General features: G+C 42.9%; 1 protein-coding gene across 3 annotated transcripts in view; it reads right to left on the bottom strand.

Moving 5' to 3' along the window:
* Nucleotides 1–17,597, bottom strand: part of CNTN5 (contactin 5) — a 667,536-nt gene that overhangs the window by 39,272 nt on the left and 610,667 nt on the right. For all 3 annotated transcript variants that reach the window (XM_053385671.1, XM_053385670.1, XM_053385673.1), the window contains 3 exons: nucleotides 13,679–13,799; nucleotides 6,101–6,259; nucleotides 4,280–4,429 (listed from right to left, as the gene is read on the bottom strand). In XM_053385671.1, the coding sequence (XP_053241646.1) occupies nucleotides 4,280–4,429; nucleotides 6,101–6,259; nucleotides 13,679–13,799 (430 nt within the window). The remainder of the gene's footprint in view (nucleotides 1–4,279; nucleotides 4,430–6,100; nucleotides 6,260–13,678; nucleotides 13,800–17,597) is intronic.

The following is a 17,597-nucleotide window of genomic DNA, read 5'->3' as shown; positions in this document are numbered from 1 at the left end:
GATTCATACTCCCTATGGAGCAGCAAAGCATTATTCTAGATTAGCGATAGCCGATTTCTGTATTCCCAGCAGCAACTCTCTTCTCTAGATATCTGATACTGGAGTAGATTATTGAATATGTAGCTGATTCCTCTTTTGGTTCTTTTATAGTTGGATATTTTGAGGCCCGTGTGGGAAAAATCTATGGTTTAATGATTTCCTGTTTGATTGTTATAATCCTCTGGTTGCTGTTTTCTCAAGTATGTCATGTACTTTTATTAAATTATTAATTTTTTTAAAAAGTATTGACCAGGCTGCTCTGAGGTGCACCGAGTGACAGGAGAGTGACATATAAATGTGAGTAATGCTATCAATAATAATGATGGCTGTTATTACTAGTCTGGGGAGTGAAGTGAATTTCCCAAACTGAGCCTCTCACGAATGGTCATCATAAAGTCGCTACCATCCACCAGTAATTAATTTGCAGTTACGGAGTGCCCAGCCATAGCTGAGCCTTCTCAAACAAAAATCCAAACCAGAAGCACACCGTGAAAGCACAGAATATCCCTATTTTACTTTGACTATGTGCTGAGGAGTGTATGTTTATTATGAAGATGGAAAGAAAAGATAAGACGCCCTGACTAGTAAAATAAACGGCTATCGGGTGGGTGCAAGAGAGCTACCAAGGCAAATCACAGTAAACCTGTGTCATGAAAATTTCATAAGTCAAGGTGGTGTGGAAATTATGTGCTTGCAGCCTAAAACACATCTGGCCCATTAAAACAGAGAATGCAGGATATGCGTTCGAAACGTAGAAGGAACATGGACCCAGAGATGCAGCCTATCACCTGAGATAAGCTGCCCTCTCTGTATGTCCATGTCTGCTTTGATTTGTGCTGCCTGGCTAATCAGAGGAGCAGCCAGACCGTTTCTGTTTGACCGAGTGAGCCCATATGTCGTGGGGGAAACCATCTAAGTCATAACGTGGGTGGTAAAAGCTTTTCCAAACATGCATTTCTGAGAAGGCGCTCATGTATTTTTTATCTCGTTTTTCCTTCTTTCCCATTAGACTGTAATGGAGCAAAACGTGCAAGGAGCGGCTGCAGTCGAAAAGGAAAGAAGAGGCAGAAGCTCTCTGTAACTGCCAGGTATCCCCAAAACCACACCAGCAGAACCCTTTCAGGTGCGAAAAACCAAACCTCCTCTTTTTACAGCATTTGTGGCCATGCTAGCTGGGGCTGTTGGAAGCTGTAGTTCAGTGACATCTGTGGGCTACTCCTGTGTTACAGCGACAGCTCTGGACTGGTCTTGAAGAGCCTTTACCCTGCTTGTGACATCTGCAAATAGCTTCGCAAAATATATGTGAGTCAGGTGACTGGCTTGCTTCAGAACTGGTGTAGCTCAGTGTTCTTTAACCTTCGGTCTCCTTGTTGCTGGACTACAGCTTCCACCAGTGACAGCCAGGCCAGGGATGCGGGAGCTATAGTCGAATAGCAAGGCTGAAGAATTCTGGGGAGGTTCAGGATATTTATAATTTCTTAACATATAAATCCTGCTCTCCATCCAGGGAGGGAGCAGGATGGGGAAGTGCCATACCTCAGTAGCAGAACATCTGGTTTGCATGCAGAGGGTTGTATCCTACTCAGAGTAGACCCATTGGAAGTTAGCAATGCTCATTAAATTCAGTGGATCTACTAGGAGTAGGACTAGCATTGAGTGTGTTACCAGAATTTTTATAAAAGTTGGGGGGGGGCGTTGTTTCCAGTTAAACAGGACATTGCACCCCCAGACCCTCCCCCAAACCGACACCATTCAATTTTGGAAATATCTCCATAAAACCACACAGTTTTGCTACTTTGTATCTTGTTCAAGGTTACATAGTATTCACCTTCCCTCATGCAGCAAAACCTTCAAATATTCATATAAAATCAGCCCTACGTCAGATCGACACCATTCCAACCTCATTTTACACAGGGGAAAGATGGCTACCAAAGGGGGAACTTGGGAAATGGGTAGCGACAGCCATAAGCTCTGAAACCTGGGATCACGTACTCAGCAGCTTCTTGCACAAGAGATGACAAGAGATGGCAAATGGGTGACAGATAGGTAGTCATCCTGTGGACAATAGCAGAGCATTCAGGAATGGATTAGGTTCTTGGTCAGGACAAAGAAGTGTGATTACCTGACCAAGAAACCCAGGAACTTGTAAGTATTTCCTTTGTATCACTTGATGGGTGTGAGGTGGAGGGCAAGGGAGAGATGGAGGCAAACTTGATGATCTGGTTTCTGCCAGAAACCCCCTCCCATAATGTGACATAAAGTAAAGGTAAAGGGACCTCTGACCATTAGGTCCAGTCATGACCAACTCTGGCGTTGCGGCGCTCATCTTGCTTTATTGGCCGAGGGAGCCGGTGTACAGCTCCCGGGTCATGTGGCCAGCATGACTAAGCCGCTTCTGGTGAACGAGAGCAGTGCATGGAAACACCGTTTACCTCCCCACCAGAGTGGTACCTATTTATCTACTTGCACTTTGACGTGCTTTCAAACTGCTAGGTTGGCAGGAGCAGAGACCAAGCAACGGGAGCTCACCCCGTTGCGGGGATTCGAACCACTGACCTTCTGATCAGCAAGTCCTAGGCTCTGTGGTTTAACCCACAGTGCCACCTTCGTCCCTCCACAGTATGCACCGTGCTTCACTAAGCGTCAGGCTGGAGCCAGCAAGCGAACATCAGCAGCTGCCAGACGTGGACAACAGCCCAGGGGATGAAGGGAGGTTTGTTATGGGAAGATCAGAGGAAAGGACAGGGGTGAGTTCACAGCCCAGAGAAACACAGGACTTAGCAGATGATAGCTTGTCCGAGCCAGTGCAAGAACGCAGAAGAGGAGGGGTACAAGAAAAGGGGAAATTGACATCACAGAAGTGACAGAAGAGATTCGTTTTCACGCGTTGTTTCCGGAGGAAGAGGAACAACGCTGAGGATTTAGTTGAGTCATCATCAGGGTAGCCATAAGTCACGGGGGCAGAGAGCTCTGGACAAGTGGCATGGTTTTTTTGGAATAAAACCAACTTTTAATCGACTGTACGTGTAAGCGTCTTGCTGCCGCTACACTAAGGGTGTTATGGGTATAAGGGAAAATTTATAAAAGCTGGAGCCATCCTTTGCTCGAGGCTTCTTCCATGTGGTGGGCGGAAGTCCTGTTGCAACAGTATTTTAAATAAAAATCAGGCCTACAGGCTGCTCTTTTGCTCCTGTATTCTTGGCTGGTGTCTTTGTTTGACAATCCAAGTCAGCCCAAGGATTTTCCTATAATAAATACTACCTATGAGGTCCTAAGCAAAATCCCTGGCATTTCCAGGTAGCACCTGGGGTGTGGGTGGGGGACCCTGTCTTGAAATCCTGGATTGTTGCTGCTGGTCTGTGTAGGGAGTATTGTGCTAGATGGATCAGTGATCTGACTAGGCCTAAGGCAGCTTCCTATAGTCCCTTCCAGATCTGCTTTGTTTGAACAGTAGAATAGACTCATGGGAACTTCAGGACCATTCTCCAGGATAGAAACACATGAAGCAAAAATCAGTGCAGCTAAATGAAAAACAAAAGCCCCAACATAATCAAGAACAAAAAACATTAAGCAAGTTTCGAAAAATATAACCCAGAAAACAAGAATAGCAGGACAGGGGCGAGCAGCTTTTGCATAGGGAGCTCTCGACCACACGAAAGTAGGTTTCCGGGAGTTTCTACATGGCAGGCACATCGTAAAAACCAGCCTTGAGTGACTAACGCCTTGTTAATACGTCACACCGATAAGCAGGCAGGCCAGAATGTGCTGCATTTCAATGTATCAGGTGCGTAATTGTCTAGGAACGAGAGCAAAGCTAATTGAATGAAACCAACCATTAAAATCTAATATAAATTTATTAAAGCAACAACGTATTATTTGGAAGCCGCCAACGCATGAGCCAGTTTTTTCAAGGAATACTTTGCAGGCTTACCTGCTAGGCCCACCTACGTTTTGGAGCCTCACAGTTCAGAAAACATTTCACACGTTACTTTCTGATTAAAATATCTGTGAGCCCTCAAAGCAACTCCCGCTATTGATCTCTTTACTCATGGCATATTGATTTTAAAAAGCTAAGGTCCCATAATGCAACACAGGTACTGCCGTGGATAAGGAACGTTGGGGATCTTGACAGAATCTGTAGCAGTATAAACAGTAAAAGTAGCAGAACAAACCCCACGTGTGAGCACAGCCTATGTATCACAGTCATTTCAAAGTTCTTGTTTCCCATCAAAGCTCTTACCTGCTTCCTTGGTCCGGATCACTCGAGAGGGGGCGCTTGGATCTCCAGTCCCAATTTTGTTGGTTGCGACAACTCTAAATTCATATTCCACCCACGGGTTCAGCTCGACAGCCATGGCAGACTCCATGTCACCGCTGATGTTTTCTGGAACTACAAAGAACCAGTAAGGAGAGTGACTCATTAAAGCAGCACAATCCATAAACAACTTTTCCCAGTGTTGCTAAACTGAAGTTGGGGGAACCGGCTGCTGTCAGTAGGGCAACTGGGGGATGCTTGAAGAACCCAACAGTTGCAAATTCCTAAGCAAGGTGCCCTGATTTTCACCTCTCAGACCAACCTGCAGCTCTAAAACTAATAGATTTCAAACTTTTTCAAATGTTGCATTGCAGCTCTTGTTAAAATGTGTCAAAAATACAGATTTAAGTACTATTTTCAGATTTTTTAAAAAACATACATTTAAGAATGTCCTCTGAGATAAAATTAGTATTTAAATATTGACTTAAATGAAAGTTGGCCTTCTTTTGTGGTTTTTTTTTTTTGTTTAATATTTTTTACCAACAACCAAAACACAAACAGTGAAACACCCCAGGCGGCTGATACATTGGGTATACATAATCAATAATAGCACATTCAAATCAACCATATGTACAATTTTATTTTATATACATTAACACTCCTTCATCCACAATTTAACTTTAAATATTTTAATTGCCCCAAATTGTTCAAACCTACCCAATAATTCAATATCTTCTCAAACCAATCCTTTTCTTTCTCACTGACCTTAAACCCTTTCATTTTGTGGGGGGTTGACCAAATTTAGGAGGGAATTTAAGGGATAACCTCTGAGATGAAACAGAAGGAGAGGGGATGAATTGATTCTGGGGAGAAATAATTGGGAGGCAGGGAAGGAGGCCAACAATTGTATGTGTGTGTCTTCTTATCTTTTTCTTTCTAAAATCCCCCCTTTTTCCTTTACAATTTTTAAAGCTGCTGGTTTTGTGAGCAGCGAAGCTCTCAGTGCTGTCACCATCATTCTTTCTTCCCAGAGGGTGATGACAAGAATCCCACTGGAGCTGATGCTATACAACTAAATTGCAAAAAAAAAGAGAAGGGGGGGGATGGACCTATAACTGAAAGCAGGTGAGGCCGACACCAAAGTGAAGTGGGCTAATCCACCAGTCCCTAAACACGACTAACTTAAGTGCCATTAATATCAATGGGTCTGCTCTAAATATGGTTAAGTTTGGATCAAAATCATCACATTTAGCCTGGAGAAGAGGAGACTGAGAGGTGATATGATTACCACCTTTGAATATCTAAAGGGTTGTCACATGGAAGATGGAGCAAGCTTGCTTTCTCCTGCTCCAAAGGGTAGGACCCAAAACCAATGGCTTCAAGTTACAAGAAACGGGATTCCGACTAAACATCAGACAGAACTTTCTGAAAGTAAGAGCTGTTTGACAGTGGAATGGATTTCCACAAGAGGTGGTGGACTCTTCTTCACAGGAGGTTTTTAAGCAGAAGTTGAATGGTCATTTGTCATGGATGCTTTAATTGAGATTCTTCTATCACAGGGGTTGGACTAAATGAGTTTCAGCATCCTTTCCAGTTCTACAATTCTACAACTCTATGAAGACCCCTATTTTCACTCACACAGGAAGGTCAGCCTTAGAAGAGTACACACAAACACAGGCTTATCCTTTAGTCGATGAAAATGTTTTTAACTGATTGAACTAAGCAAGTAATCGATAAAACGTTTTAGCTCAGTTTCAAGTTTCTTAATTTCTATGTCGTTAAACACACACACACACAAACTCTCACCTGTTTTCACTGTCTGCCAACCAAGTGAAAATGGACTCCGTGCTTGAAGATTGTAGGAGGTGATAGGACTGTGGTTGTCCGCCCCCGGTGTCCATGAAAGTGTTGCCGTGGTCTCCGTGATCTCCTCAACAATCACAATCCCTGGAGGCCCAGGTGGACCTGAAAGCAAGGAGACTGAATGTACTACTTTGAAATGCCTATCGTTAACCATGTAGGAGCACACCCACATTACACTTCGTTAATTAATCCAGATTACGAACATAAAAAAAGTCCTCCTGGATCAGGCAAGTGGCCCAACTAGTCCAACATCTTGTGCCCACAGTGATCAACCAGATGTTTGTGGGAAACCTTCGAAGAGGACTTGGGCACCACTGCAATCTCCCCTCTTGTGGTTTTCAGTGAACGCCATTGTCTCTCGAGACAGACTAATGCCAATAACGACTGCTCCCAATAGTGGATATGGAATACAGCCATTGTTGTTGTTGTTTAGTTGTTTAGTCGTGTCCAACTCTTCGTGACCCCATGGACCAGAGCATGCCAGGCACTCCTGTCTTCCACTGCCTCCCGCAGTTTGGTCAGACTCATGCTGGTAGCTTCGAGAACACTGTCCAACCATCTCGCCCTCTGTCGTCCCCTTCTCCTTGTGCCCTCAATCTTTAGCTAGTACCTATTAACTTCCTTGAATGTGTCTAATTCTCTGTCAAAGCCATCCAAGATTCTGGCCATCACTATTGCTAAGGTATGCCAGTTATTGGGAATCAGAAATGTGGAGACAGAGTTGTCCCATCCATGAGGCAGACTGAGACAGTCACCTTGGGTGGTGGGATCCCAGAGGTGGTACCCTGAGGAGAAGCAGTGCTGGCTTGTGGAAACATCTCACCAAGTGCTCCACAACATCTTGCAGAGCTCTTGTGGGGCTCTTGAGAGATCTCACCAGAAGCCACCATTGCTGCCACTTCTCACTTTTCTGGTACAACTACAAGTGCTCTCCCTCCTCACTGCTGGAGAAGTGAGGAGAAGCAGTTGCAGCAGTGGTTTCTGGGATCTGGTGAGATCTCACAATCGAAAACTCAGGGCATTGTTGTTGTCCTTATTTTAATGGTGCTTGCTAATTATTATTTTTTGCAGTTTTAGCTGCAATCAACTTGTCTTGATCTGCAAGCAAAAAGTCACATAAGTGGCTGAATGCACTGGCACAGATCACGATGATTAACCCTTTATTATTAACTCTTTATACAAGTCTCTGTTAAGAAAACAAGAAAACAGCAGTACGTGATCCACCGTATCACAAAAGTTGAAGAAGTACCCCCCAAAGCAGGGGGAGCATTCTGATCTGTTGGGAAAGTTTGAATTAGGCTGCTTCATTCATTCATTCATTCATTCATTCATTCATTCCATAAAATTTATAATCTTCTTGATGTAAAAAACCTCAAAATGGTTTTAGAAAAAGATAAAGCAATAAAAGGGAGAAAAAAATCACAGCTGTACTTTAAACATAACAAAAGTTAAAATACCAAAACAGATTAAAATCTCCTTGACTTTCTAAGCATCTGGGAAGGCTTGTCTAAACAAGAATGTTTTTAGCAGGCACAAAAATAAAATAAAATGGTTTACGAAAAATGTGAACGAAATGAAGTCCTCAAGTATGGCTGCCTGCATCCAGTGCAGCTGAGCTAGAATAGGGAGCATGGGCTTCCTGAAGTCTGTCCTTATCAAAAGTCTCAGCCTTCTACACTAGCTGAAGTTTCCAAACCGTCTTGAAAAGTAACCCCAGGTGAAGCATGTTGCTATAATCAATAGGAGAGTTTACCAAAGCATGAATGACTGAGGCTAAAGCCTTCACTGGAAGGAACAGTTACAACTACTGCCACCTGGGACTCCAGCAGCGACACACGATAAAAAATATATGATGTTTGCAGTTTTGAGCAATGTGCATGAAGGGAAGGAACTCCAGGCCACCTCATAAATTAGGTTGCTTTTTTTTTAGTTAAAGCACCAACTCCTCAGACAAGAAAGTCTCTTTGTTATGTGCCAGTAGGTTATCTCCAGAAGCGGCTGGCGGCTTTTATTTTTGCATCTCTGCATACGCTGTAATCTTGGTCATAATAGACAGCGCCGGACAGTTATGCAAGGTACAATTTTAGCCCCATAGAGAGACGAAAAGATTACACCTGTCAGGCTCTTGACAGTGAATTTGCTGGAACAATATTGAAATCTCCATGCGTTAGCGAGGGGAGGCGGAGAGAGCGGCAGCTTCCTTTAGAGTTCGCGCATTTAAGCAGAACAATCTGAAAGAGGTCGTGACTGGTTGTTATGGGAGCTCTGGGTGAGAGGGACAGAGACTGCGGTGAACCAACCCATAATACAGTCAGCCACATGGAGTGCAGAGGATCACCTGGCAATGCCAATTTTGAGCTTGTCTCTAATGCTCCATGAGGAGTGTTTGCAAAGCAAATAAACAGAGCTTCCATTTTAGACAGGGCTCAAGCGATAAGGCACCTTTTAAGCAAACCTGATAAGCAAATGTACCATTGCACAGTTCAGCCTTGAAAGAAAAGTGTGCTGAACAAGAATGTGAAACTGAAAGAGTCTGCCCAGAGCCATACGTGGATATTTGGGGATGGGGAAGAAAATATTGGGGGGGGGGGCTGCCCTCCATCTGCACTTCTCCCAAACTCCCCACCCTTCTGCAGAGTGTACCTTCATCTGTCATTTACAACTGGGCACAGGCCTCTCCTTAGGCCTTGCCCTCTTGCCAGTGTGGTGTAGTGGTTAACAGCACTAGACTTGCAATCTGGTGAACCGGGTTTGCTTCCCCACTCCTCCACATGCAGCTGCTGGGTGACCTTGGGCTAGTCACTCTTCTCTGAAGTCTCTCAGCCTCACTCACCTCACAGAGTGTTTGTTGTGGGGGAGGAAGGGAAAGGAGATTGTTAGCCACTTTGAAACTCCTTAAGGGGAGTGAAAGGCGGGATATCAAATCCAAACTACTACTATTACTACTACTACTTCTACTCCTCTTCTTCTTCTTCTTCTTCTTCTTCTTCTTCTTCTTCTTCTCGCCCCCTGCACAAAAAGCTTCTACCTGCCTCCTCCCGCTTGCTTCTCCTACCATTTTCTTGTTTTCATTTCACTTTTAATTTGTATGCCACCTTTCTATATTACTATACCACAAGGCGGTTGGCAGCAACAAGATATACAACAGAGAACACACACCTTACAACAATCTGATCCAATACAAAACGTCAGAATAAAACATAACTTAGAAATGGAACGATTTCTAAAGTCATATTCAACAATCTTTTAGAATATCATAGTACACAATCAAGCTCTCTCTCCTACTGGCCAGGCAGCCTGCCCGCATCCTTCTTCGCAGCTGCTCTGGATCAGACATGCTTGGAGATGTCACCAAAAGCTGGGAGGCAAGCAGGGGAAAGAGGGCGGTGCCCAGCTAGAGGGGAGATGTCTGCCCAAGGGAGGGAGGGAGAAAGGTGCCAACTTGCAAAAATATTGGGGGAAGCGACCTCCAAAGTGGAAAGCCAGGGGAGCATTGTTGCTCCCCTTCCCGCTGATCTCTGGTGTCTCCAGATAGGACATCCCTCAACCAGAAGCCCTGGAAGGCTGCTGTCAGGGATGGATCAAGGTTAAGACTGAAATGTAATTGGATTAAATAAGATTTCAGAAGCAAAATTAAACGAATTTATCTTACCTTGAAATCTAGCACATGGGAGGCCATCTAAAAAGTATAATTGGCTTATCAGTTGGTTTATTTTGAATTGTAATTGTAATTTGGTAATGTTAGAATGTGGCTTAAATTGGATATATGTAATTGAAAATTAATAAAAAAATATTTATAAGGAAAAAAATAGATTAGCCAATGGTCTGGCCAGGATAAGGCAGTTTCATATATTCCACCTATATATTCCATTGGAATTAAAATGAGAAACACTGATAAGCACTGCCAGTTATATTCTTTTTTTAAAAAAAGCCAAGTTGTATATGTGTGTGTGTGTTTTTACATCTCACTCTACATTCATGCCAACTGAAACACACAGGAAGCAGCTGAGAGGCTCAAATAAATAAAGCTGGCAGGCGTGAGTGCCATTAGGAATGGAAAATTTGCTTCGGGATCAGAACCAAGAATTGGACTAATCCATCGGTGACAGGGAGCGACACTCGATTGCCTCCTTGTGCTTGAGGCAAGTATCTTCTCTCACTGCCATAAACATCTCAAGTCTATGTGAATAGCGTGGTGTGCTTGGAGTCATTATTTTTGCACCCCTGTTCCTGAAGAAGAAGAAGAAAAATCCCCCACAAAAATCAATTTGCACTAGGATTCAAAGAAGGGTAAACATAAGAAGCGGTGATGCCGAAACGGAAAATGAGTTTGGGAAACGCAGCTCAGTCTTTCACATGCTGTGAAGCAGTTTTGTATGTTTGTTACGAAATGGTCTAGCAGAAAAGCAGGACGACTGAAAGGTTGCTGTATGATAGAGCTTTGGCTGCCAGTGTTCATTTTTCATTCTTTTTCATTGTAAGGTTTTATTAAAATTTGGCGAATCAGGATTAAAATGGATTTTTTTTACATAAATACAAAAAAGAGGAAATAATTCCTCATATGTCACATAAGGTCAAGTAGAAGAAGATTTTTAAGGCTACCCTTAAAAAATGGTCTAAAAACTGCCAGTGTTTCAGAATACAGTAGACCATTTCTTGTTAAGCAGAACACAGCAGTGTAAAAAGAAATTGAAATTGACAGGTTTACCCTCCCTAGTGATATTGCCTGCTTGTTATTTTGAAGGCATATACATAGGGGATATATATATATATATATATATATATATATATATATATATATATTCTGCCTGTGCACAAGGTTCCTTGTGGTCTCCAATCCACTGCTGCCAAAATCTTCACTCCCTTAACTTCATTTATGCTACAACACCTGATGTTCCCCAGGGTATCCATGGAGCTGATTGCACAGTTGAGGTAGTGCAGATTTAATAGATTTGATTTTTTACAAAATTGGTGCTTTACTTTTTTTTATGTTCAAGCAGATCTGAGGGCTTTTAAGGCCATGCGGTAGGAGTGCAAATATAAAATAAAGAAACATTGGTAAGGCGAAGAAACTGCTATTCCTTAACAAACCCAGTTTGATAGGTGATGCTGTCTGCGGCAGACTTTGACAGAGGCAATTTAACACTTGTGAAGCTGATATCATAATAGTTCCTTTGCTTCCACCTCCAGAAAAGCAGAACATAATAAGCCCAGGATATACGAAATGGATTTATGTAGCACAGTCTGTCATAATTTTGACTTCAAATAGAGCGTTAATAGAGCATATGAATGTAACAGTTCTAATACTCCCAATATTTCCTACATTCACATTCAGTACTCGAAGATAAACAAATAGCAAGCTCACTTCTGTTACGAAAGATTAGAGAGAGAAAACAACACAGGGCTTTCATAGTTTTGGAAGTGTGGTGATAGATTAGATCTTGCCAGACTTTGGAGACCATTCACTGGGTGCCAAGTTTAAACCTCAGGGCCATCAGATGATGACTTTTGAATCTTAGGATCTCAGAGTAAAGGGCAGGTAACTTATCATCATCATCATCATCAACAACAACAACATCTTGGGTCTCAGAGTTTTGCAGCAGTATTCCTTTGAAACATTATACAGGGTGGCCCAAAAAGTAGATAAACTGCTTTAGAATCCACTTCCTTTGTTCTTGACTCAAGTTTGCTGTCATCACTCGCAACATCAGTAAAGAAAAAACAATCCTTTTATCTGACTCCACTATTCTTTCCAATGCCAGTCTGAAATTTACTAGCCACTTTGTCATGTGTCAGTTATGTCTACCCATATAATCTGTTGTGATGAATTCCATTGATTCAGCTGTATACCTACTTCTGTATACCCTGTATATTCTGAAAACAATAATATTGCAGAAGATCCAAAACATTTTTTCAGTGGAAATTTAGAGATTAAAAAGAACCCCCTCTAATGTGACCCCTGCAATATCTCTTCCCACCTTAATTTCACAATTCTTTTTCCTTGGCCTTCACATTTCCAGTTTCATCTTTCTACTGCTAATCCCTGATATTTTCCCCTGCCAGCGTGTCAAAAATATTTCAAGCATGGTGATGTCGCATGTCCGGAGCTAAAACACTACGGTCCATTGCTCCATGAGTCTTTGACAAGCTGGAGACCTGAAAACCCTATGTGACCCAGAATTTTAAAGTATTGAAAGAGTGGGAATAGAGCTGATATTTCATTAATTGGTGGTGGAAAAGTGTCAGGATGTTGGATCAAAAAACCTTGCAAGTTTTATCCAAGCGCATTAAGGTCAAAATCCAGAAATGATAGGTAGAGAAACATACCCTGTCCCCAATTCATCACTATGAATGAGGTGGAGCTGTCCCTGGGCCAGACCATTCCTGGCTCAGCTAACCTCCATTGGCAGCCTACTTCAGTGTGGCCAAGTGTTCTGTCTCATCTCTCAGCCTAACCTACCTCACAGAGTTGTAAGGATGAAATGGGGACGAGGAGAACCATGTACACCATCTTGAGCATGGATAGTCAAACTAAGGCCCGTGGGCTGGATCAGGCCCAATTGCCTTCTGGATCCAGCCCGCGCATGGTCTGGGAATCACTGCCAGTGCACACTTTCTTTCCCTCTCTCTTACTCTCCTTCTCACGGCAGCTGAGCCTCCTCCCTCCCTCCTCCTGGCTTCTACCTGCCCTGCCTAGAGGAGGAAGGGGGCTGGGCTTTGTTGGTGCCAGTAGCATCTGCACTCGAGCGGCTGCCATTTTAAGCAGCCCCTCTCGGGAGTCCTTTTGTGCACTGCTCATTGTGCCGCTGCTGCTGCCACCGCCAGCCCCTGCCGCTTGCAAGACACAGGTAAGCAGCCACTGAGGCTTGTGGTGCTCTTGCAGAATTTTTTTCCTTCAAAATATAGTCCGGCCCCCCACAAGGTCTGAGGGACAGTGGACCGGCCCCTGCTGAAAAAGTTTGCTGACCCCTGATCTTGAGTTCCTTAGAAGATAAATGTGGCACATAAATGTAATCTAATGTTTCCAGTGTGGTTTGGCATGGTGTCCATTTACCCTGTTATTCCGGTAACTAGAGGGAAGATTGTTGAAAGTGGCCAATGGAATTTCTTCCTTTTGAGTCTTTAATGTGCATGTTTATAGCTAGAATCTACTTTTTGTAACCAAAAACCATTCCGAAGGATGAGCAATGTTTTTCAGAAGCCCTCTCCAAAAGAAAAGGTGAGATTATCAATATAATTGATCTCTACGTCTACCAGACATTTGAGTTCCCCGTGTGATCACCGAGACTTTTAAAGTTATCACCTCTGTCAGTTTTTATTTTGTTCGTCACCAGCCTTTGCAAACTCTGACCACGTGCTTCTTGTTTGCAGAGTCAAAAATTGTGAAAGGGAAAATGTCACGTAAATGATACATACAAAAGAGAAGGAACGAGCCAAGCACAAGGCAAGAATGCCTTGAAATGCCTTTGCAGGATCATTTATGTTTATCATGTCCTCAAACGCTGCTATTAGTATACTCACCCCTCACAAGAAGTTCTGCCTCATCTGATATACTGTCTGCTGTGGTCTGTACCCTGCAGCCATATCTCCCAGCATGCATCAGAAGAATGTTCCTGATCATTAAATCTGCAGAGGACGCTTGCTGGAAAGAAAGGAAAAAGCAATACAATAGCACCAGCTTAAAAAACATCACAAATCTTTCTTTGTAAAATGGGGGAACAGCTTTGACTGGGAATTCTGGAAGTCCTTACTCCAATCTCCAACTTAACACACTGATGGCAGTGACCCTGCCCTCCAACACACGTCACAGACACCTAGTGGTCCAAAGTTTTGGAGCAGGACCTAGAAAAACTAGGGTTCAAATCTCAACTCAAACACAAACCTCTTGGTTCACCCTGGACCAGTCACTTGGCTGGTGAAACACATCACAAAATTCGGAGAAGCGCGAATTCCAAAGGAAGGCTTTGCTTCAGTTCTCATATTGTTTTGGAAAATTCAGACTAGGCAGATTTGCCTTCAGCTGTGAACTGAACTGAATTCTTCCCCATCTATATATGAGCATAGAGGCTCAGAGAGTTGGAACGAGATAACAGGGAGGGAACTGACTGCTATATTTAGACTGGAGCTCTATTCACCCATCAGCCCGTGATTATGATTATTTATTATTATGTATATTTGAGTGGCGTTATGAGAAAAGCCAGTTTTAATGCTGTGAACTGAGAATGCAGTAGCTTTTTTCTGCACTTGTAAGCCAAGCTGCTGAGTTCGACATCTTTCGATGCCCCATAAAAGAGTGCTGTTTAGAGCCAAGACAGGATAACTATGTCATTATCTGCTTCTTTAAAAAAATTACAGAGTGGCAGATGATAAGCTTCTTAAATTGCAACTGGAGCTCTTAGAAACGCTGTGCTGTATTGACTCACAATAACACACTGTCCCTTTCAGCATTTAATAGGGAAAATTATGAGCTTGATGCTGGGGACTTTCTTACTGAATTACATCTTAATGTACACCGTACTTACAGTTTATCATTACCATCCATTGCAAAGAGGTTTTTTGTGTGTTTTAAATGTACCTTATCTCTCTCTCTTTATTAGTTTGCAACTCTCTGATTCACTGTCTGGAATCCCTAGAAACCTGGTTATGGAAAATGATTTAAAAACAGCATAATGACCTGAAACTTCTCTTCCCCAGGCTAAACACGGCAGCTCTTTCAACCATTCTTCATAGGACTTGGTGTCTAGGTTGTTCACCACCCTGCTAAACCTTTTCTGGATATTCTGCAGTTTGAGCATACACTTCTTAAAATGTTGCTGATATTGTCATGAATCATATTACACTAGAGTTGCAGGATCTTCACACCCATATTTAGAATAATGGTTTGCCTCTTTTTGGAGGGTCCTTGATAAAATGCACCCTTCATTTAAACCAAATTCTATCACTTCCTCCTATCTCACATTTATTTTCATTTTTGCATTCTTTCTTGATAACAAAATTTACAAAAAAAATTCACAATAATTCTGGTGTGCGGGCACGCGCGCGGGGTGGGATTGCTTTACATTATCATTGCACTTGTTATTCTAACGTATCAGAAAGACACCCATTTCTCCATAAATTTATTAGGCTGATTTATTTGTAAAGTTAAAGTGACCCAGGTCCATTTGTGGCCGACTCTGGGGTTGCGGCGCTCATCTCGCTTTATTGGCCAAGGGAGCCGACGTGCAGCTTCCGGGTCATGTGGCCAGCATGACTAAGCCGCTTTTGGCGAACCAAGGCAGCACATGGAAACGCCGTTTACCTTCCCGCCGGAGCGGTACCTATTTATCTACTTGCACTTTGACGTGCTTTCGAACTGCTAGGTTGGCAGGAGCAGGGACTGAGCAATGGGAGCTCACTTTGTCGCGGGCCTCGAACCGCCGTCCTTCTGATCGGCAAGTCCTAGGCTCTGTGGTTTAACCCACAGCACCACCCGCGTTCTGTATACAACACACCTAAAATGCTTTTTCTTTACCAACCTGGCTGAGTCCCTGGTCACTGTGATCACATGAACTGATTCTGGCTCCAACCCTCATCATCCAGTTCCCATGTCATGGTTTGCCCTCTTTTGTTTGAACAGATTGTTTAATAATGTTCTGGGGTGATTAGTTCCTCAATGGGAGGGGATGGCTAGTTAGATTTTTCTAAATCAACAACCTGTATGCAGGAAGTTGTTCAAGACTGGTGACATCTATGTAGCAGAAAGAGAAGCAGTTTGCCAGAGGGGGCTAAACAGAGAAGTTGGCATTTTAACTGGGGTGGATCAAACCTAGGGGATCTATTGCTTTTTATGACTCTGACGCAAGATTAGTAGTTGCGCTGCCTATTTTAGGGGCTTGCTTGCTTCTAAAGTGCTCTGCTTGTATATTTGCAAACAAGCAGATAATGCAAAGATGCTATATATCTGCAGTATTCTTTCTCATACCCAACACACCATTTAACGATAAATAGCCCATCCGTGGAAGCTCCTACCAACTGGAAAAATAGGATGATGCAATCACTTTTTCATACCAGTGTTTTGAATTCAATTGTGCCTTTTAGATCTAGTATTTACAGACAATTGGCAAATTCAAACTCTGAATAAGTGTTGAAACACACAAACACTCTCTCACGCACAGGTGATACTCCACTAATAACATAACTCTTCCTTGGGTATATCAAGCCTGACAGAACTGTTGGCACTTGTCTAAGGCAATTGCGCACGAGAAAAATACAGAACAGCAATTCCCATGCTTCCATTGCAGACTTTCAGAATTTCTCAACCCAGTTAGTTCATTGCAACTCTGAAGAAGTGATGAATCACTATATTTCACTTTAGCAAGGTGCCAGCTTGGGGATGCAAAGTTTGCAACTTGTCTAGCACGACATCGCTGATTAGCCATGAAATATAGGGTATTCGAGAAGATTAATGTTTTCGATATAAAACCACAGATAGTTAAAGGGTAAGACCAAAACCGGTCCACATTTCCCTTTCCCTCTGAGAATAATTTACATTTAACGCGTGCCTTGTTGTTAAAGCAAATAAAAGTATCATATATATACAGTGACTGTCTGCTTTTATTGCCTCGGTGCCTTTAAAAAATTGTAGCTGGCACTCTGAGAGGAGGTTCACAGTGAACGAATCCTAATGTTCTCCTCTGGAAGGCAAATGGGTATTCAGCCTACATACCTAAATGGGAGACTGATGGAAAGGGGGTGAATAATAGTTTTTCAGGTGGGGGAAGATAAGAGCGATATAACAGAATCTTTTGGAATGCACTTATTCCAACAAAATGCATCAGGAAGGATGGTTCTTAGGCAGAGAACATAGCCACAGGTGCCAACCATTCACCACTAGGGTTTGATTCCTGGCCCCACAACTTTTCTGGTGGGTCTGCTCTGCTTGGCAGGATGCAAACTGTATGATCCACTCTGTGGAACGAAAATTATGCATGCTGTTGTTTGCTTGAAATGTTTAGAAATCAGAAGACAAACAAGGGTTTCAGCTGGAGTGTCCACTGAATGTGTATGTTTCTGACCGATCCTCCTTCTGAGCGGCAAGGCCATAGGTCATAAACTTTGCATGCACCCCAATTTCAACCCAGGAATTCAGTTTATTTTATTTATTAAACTTATCTTCCAACCTTCCTTCCAAAGGAGCCCAGGGCTGGGAGAGACTTCCATCTGAAACCCTGGATATTCAGTGAAGATATTACCAAGCTAGCTGGTCTGACTTGGAAGAATGCAGCTCCCGGCATTCTGAAATATCTCAGCAAAACAAAACAAAAGCACCTCAGCCCTTGATTCTGCTCTTATTCACAGATCTTGAAACAGAAGCCAACAGTAAAGAAGAGGAAGTACAACTGTTCTTCCATGTCCCAAAGACACCCATCCAGGAGTGTTCATGGCTCTGGCTTCACCATAC

The sequence above is a fragment of the Podarcis raffonei genome, chromosome 4 (assembly GCF_027172205.1).
Source record: "Podarcis raffonei isolate rPodRaf1 chromosome 4, rPodRaf1.pri, whole genome shotgun sequence".
Lineage (NCBI taxonomy): Eukaryota > Metazoa > Chordata > Lepidosauria > Squamata > Lacertidae > Podarcis > Podarcis raffonei.
Note: the sequence above shows the minus strand (reverse complement) of the source record. Positions and strands in the feature narration are given on the sequence as shown.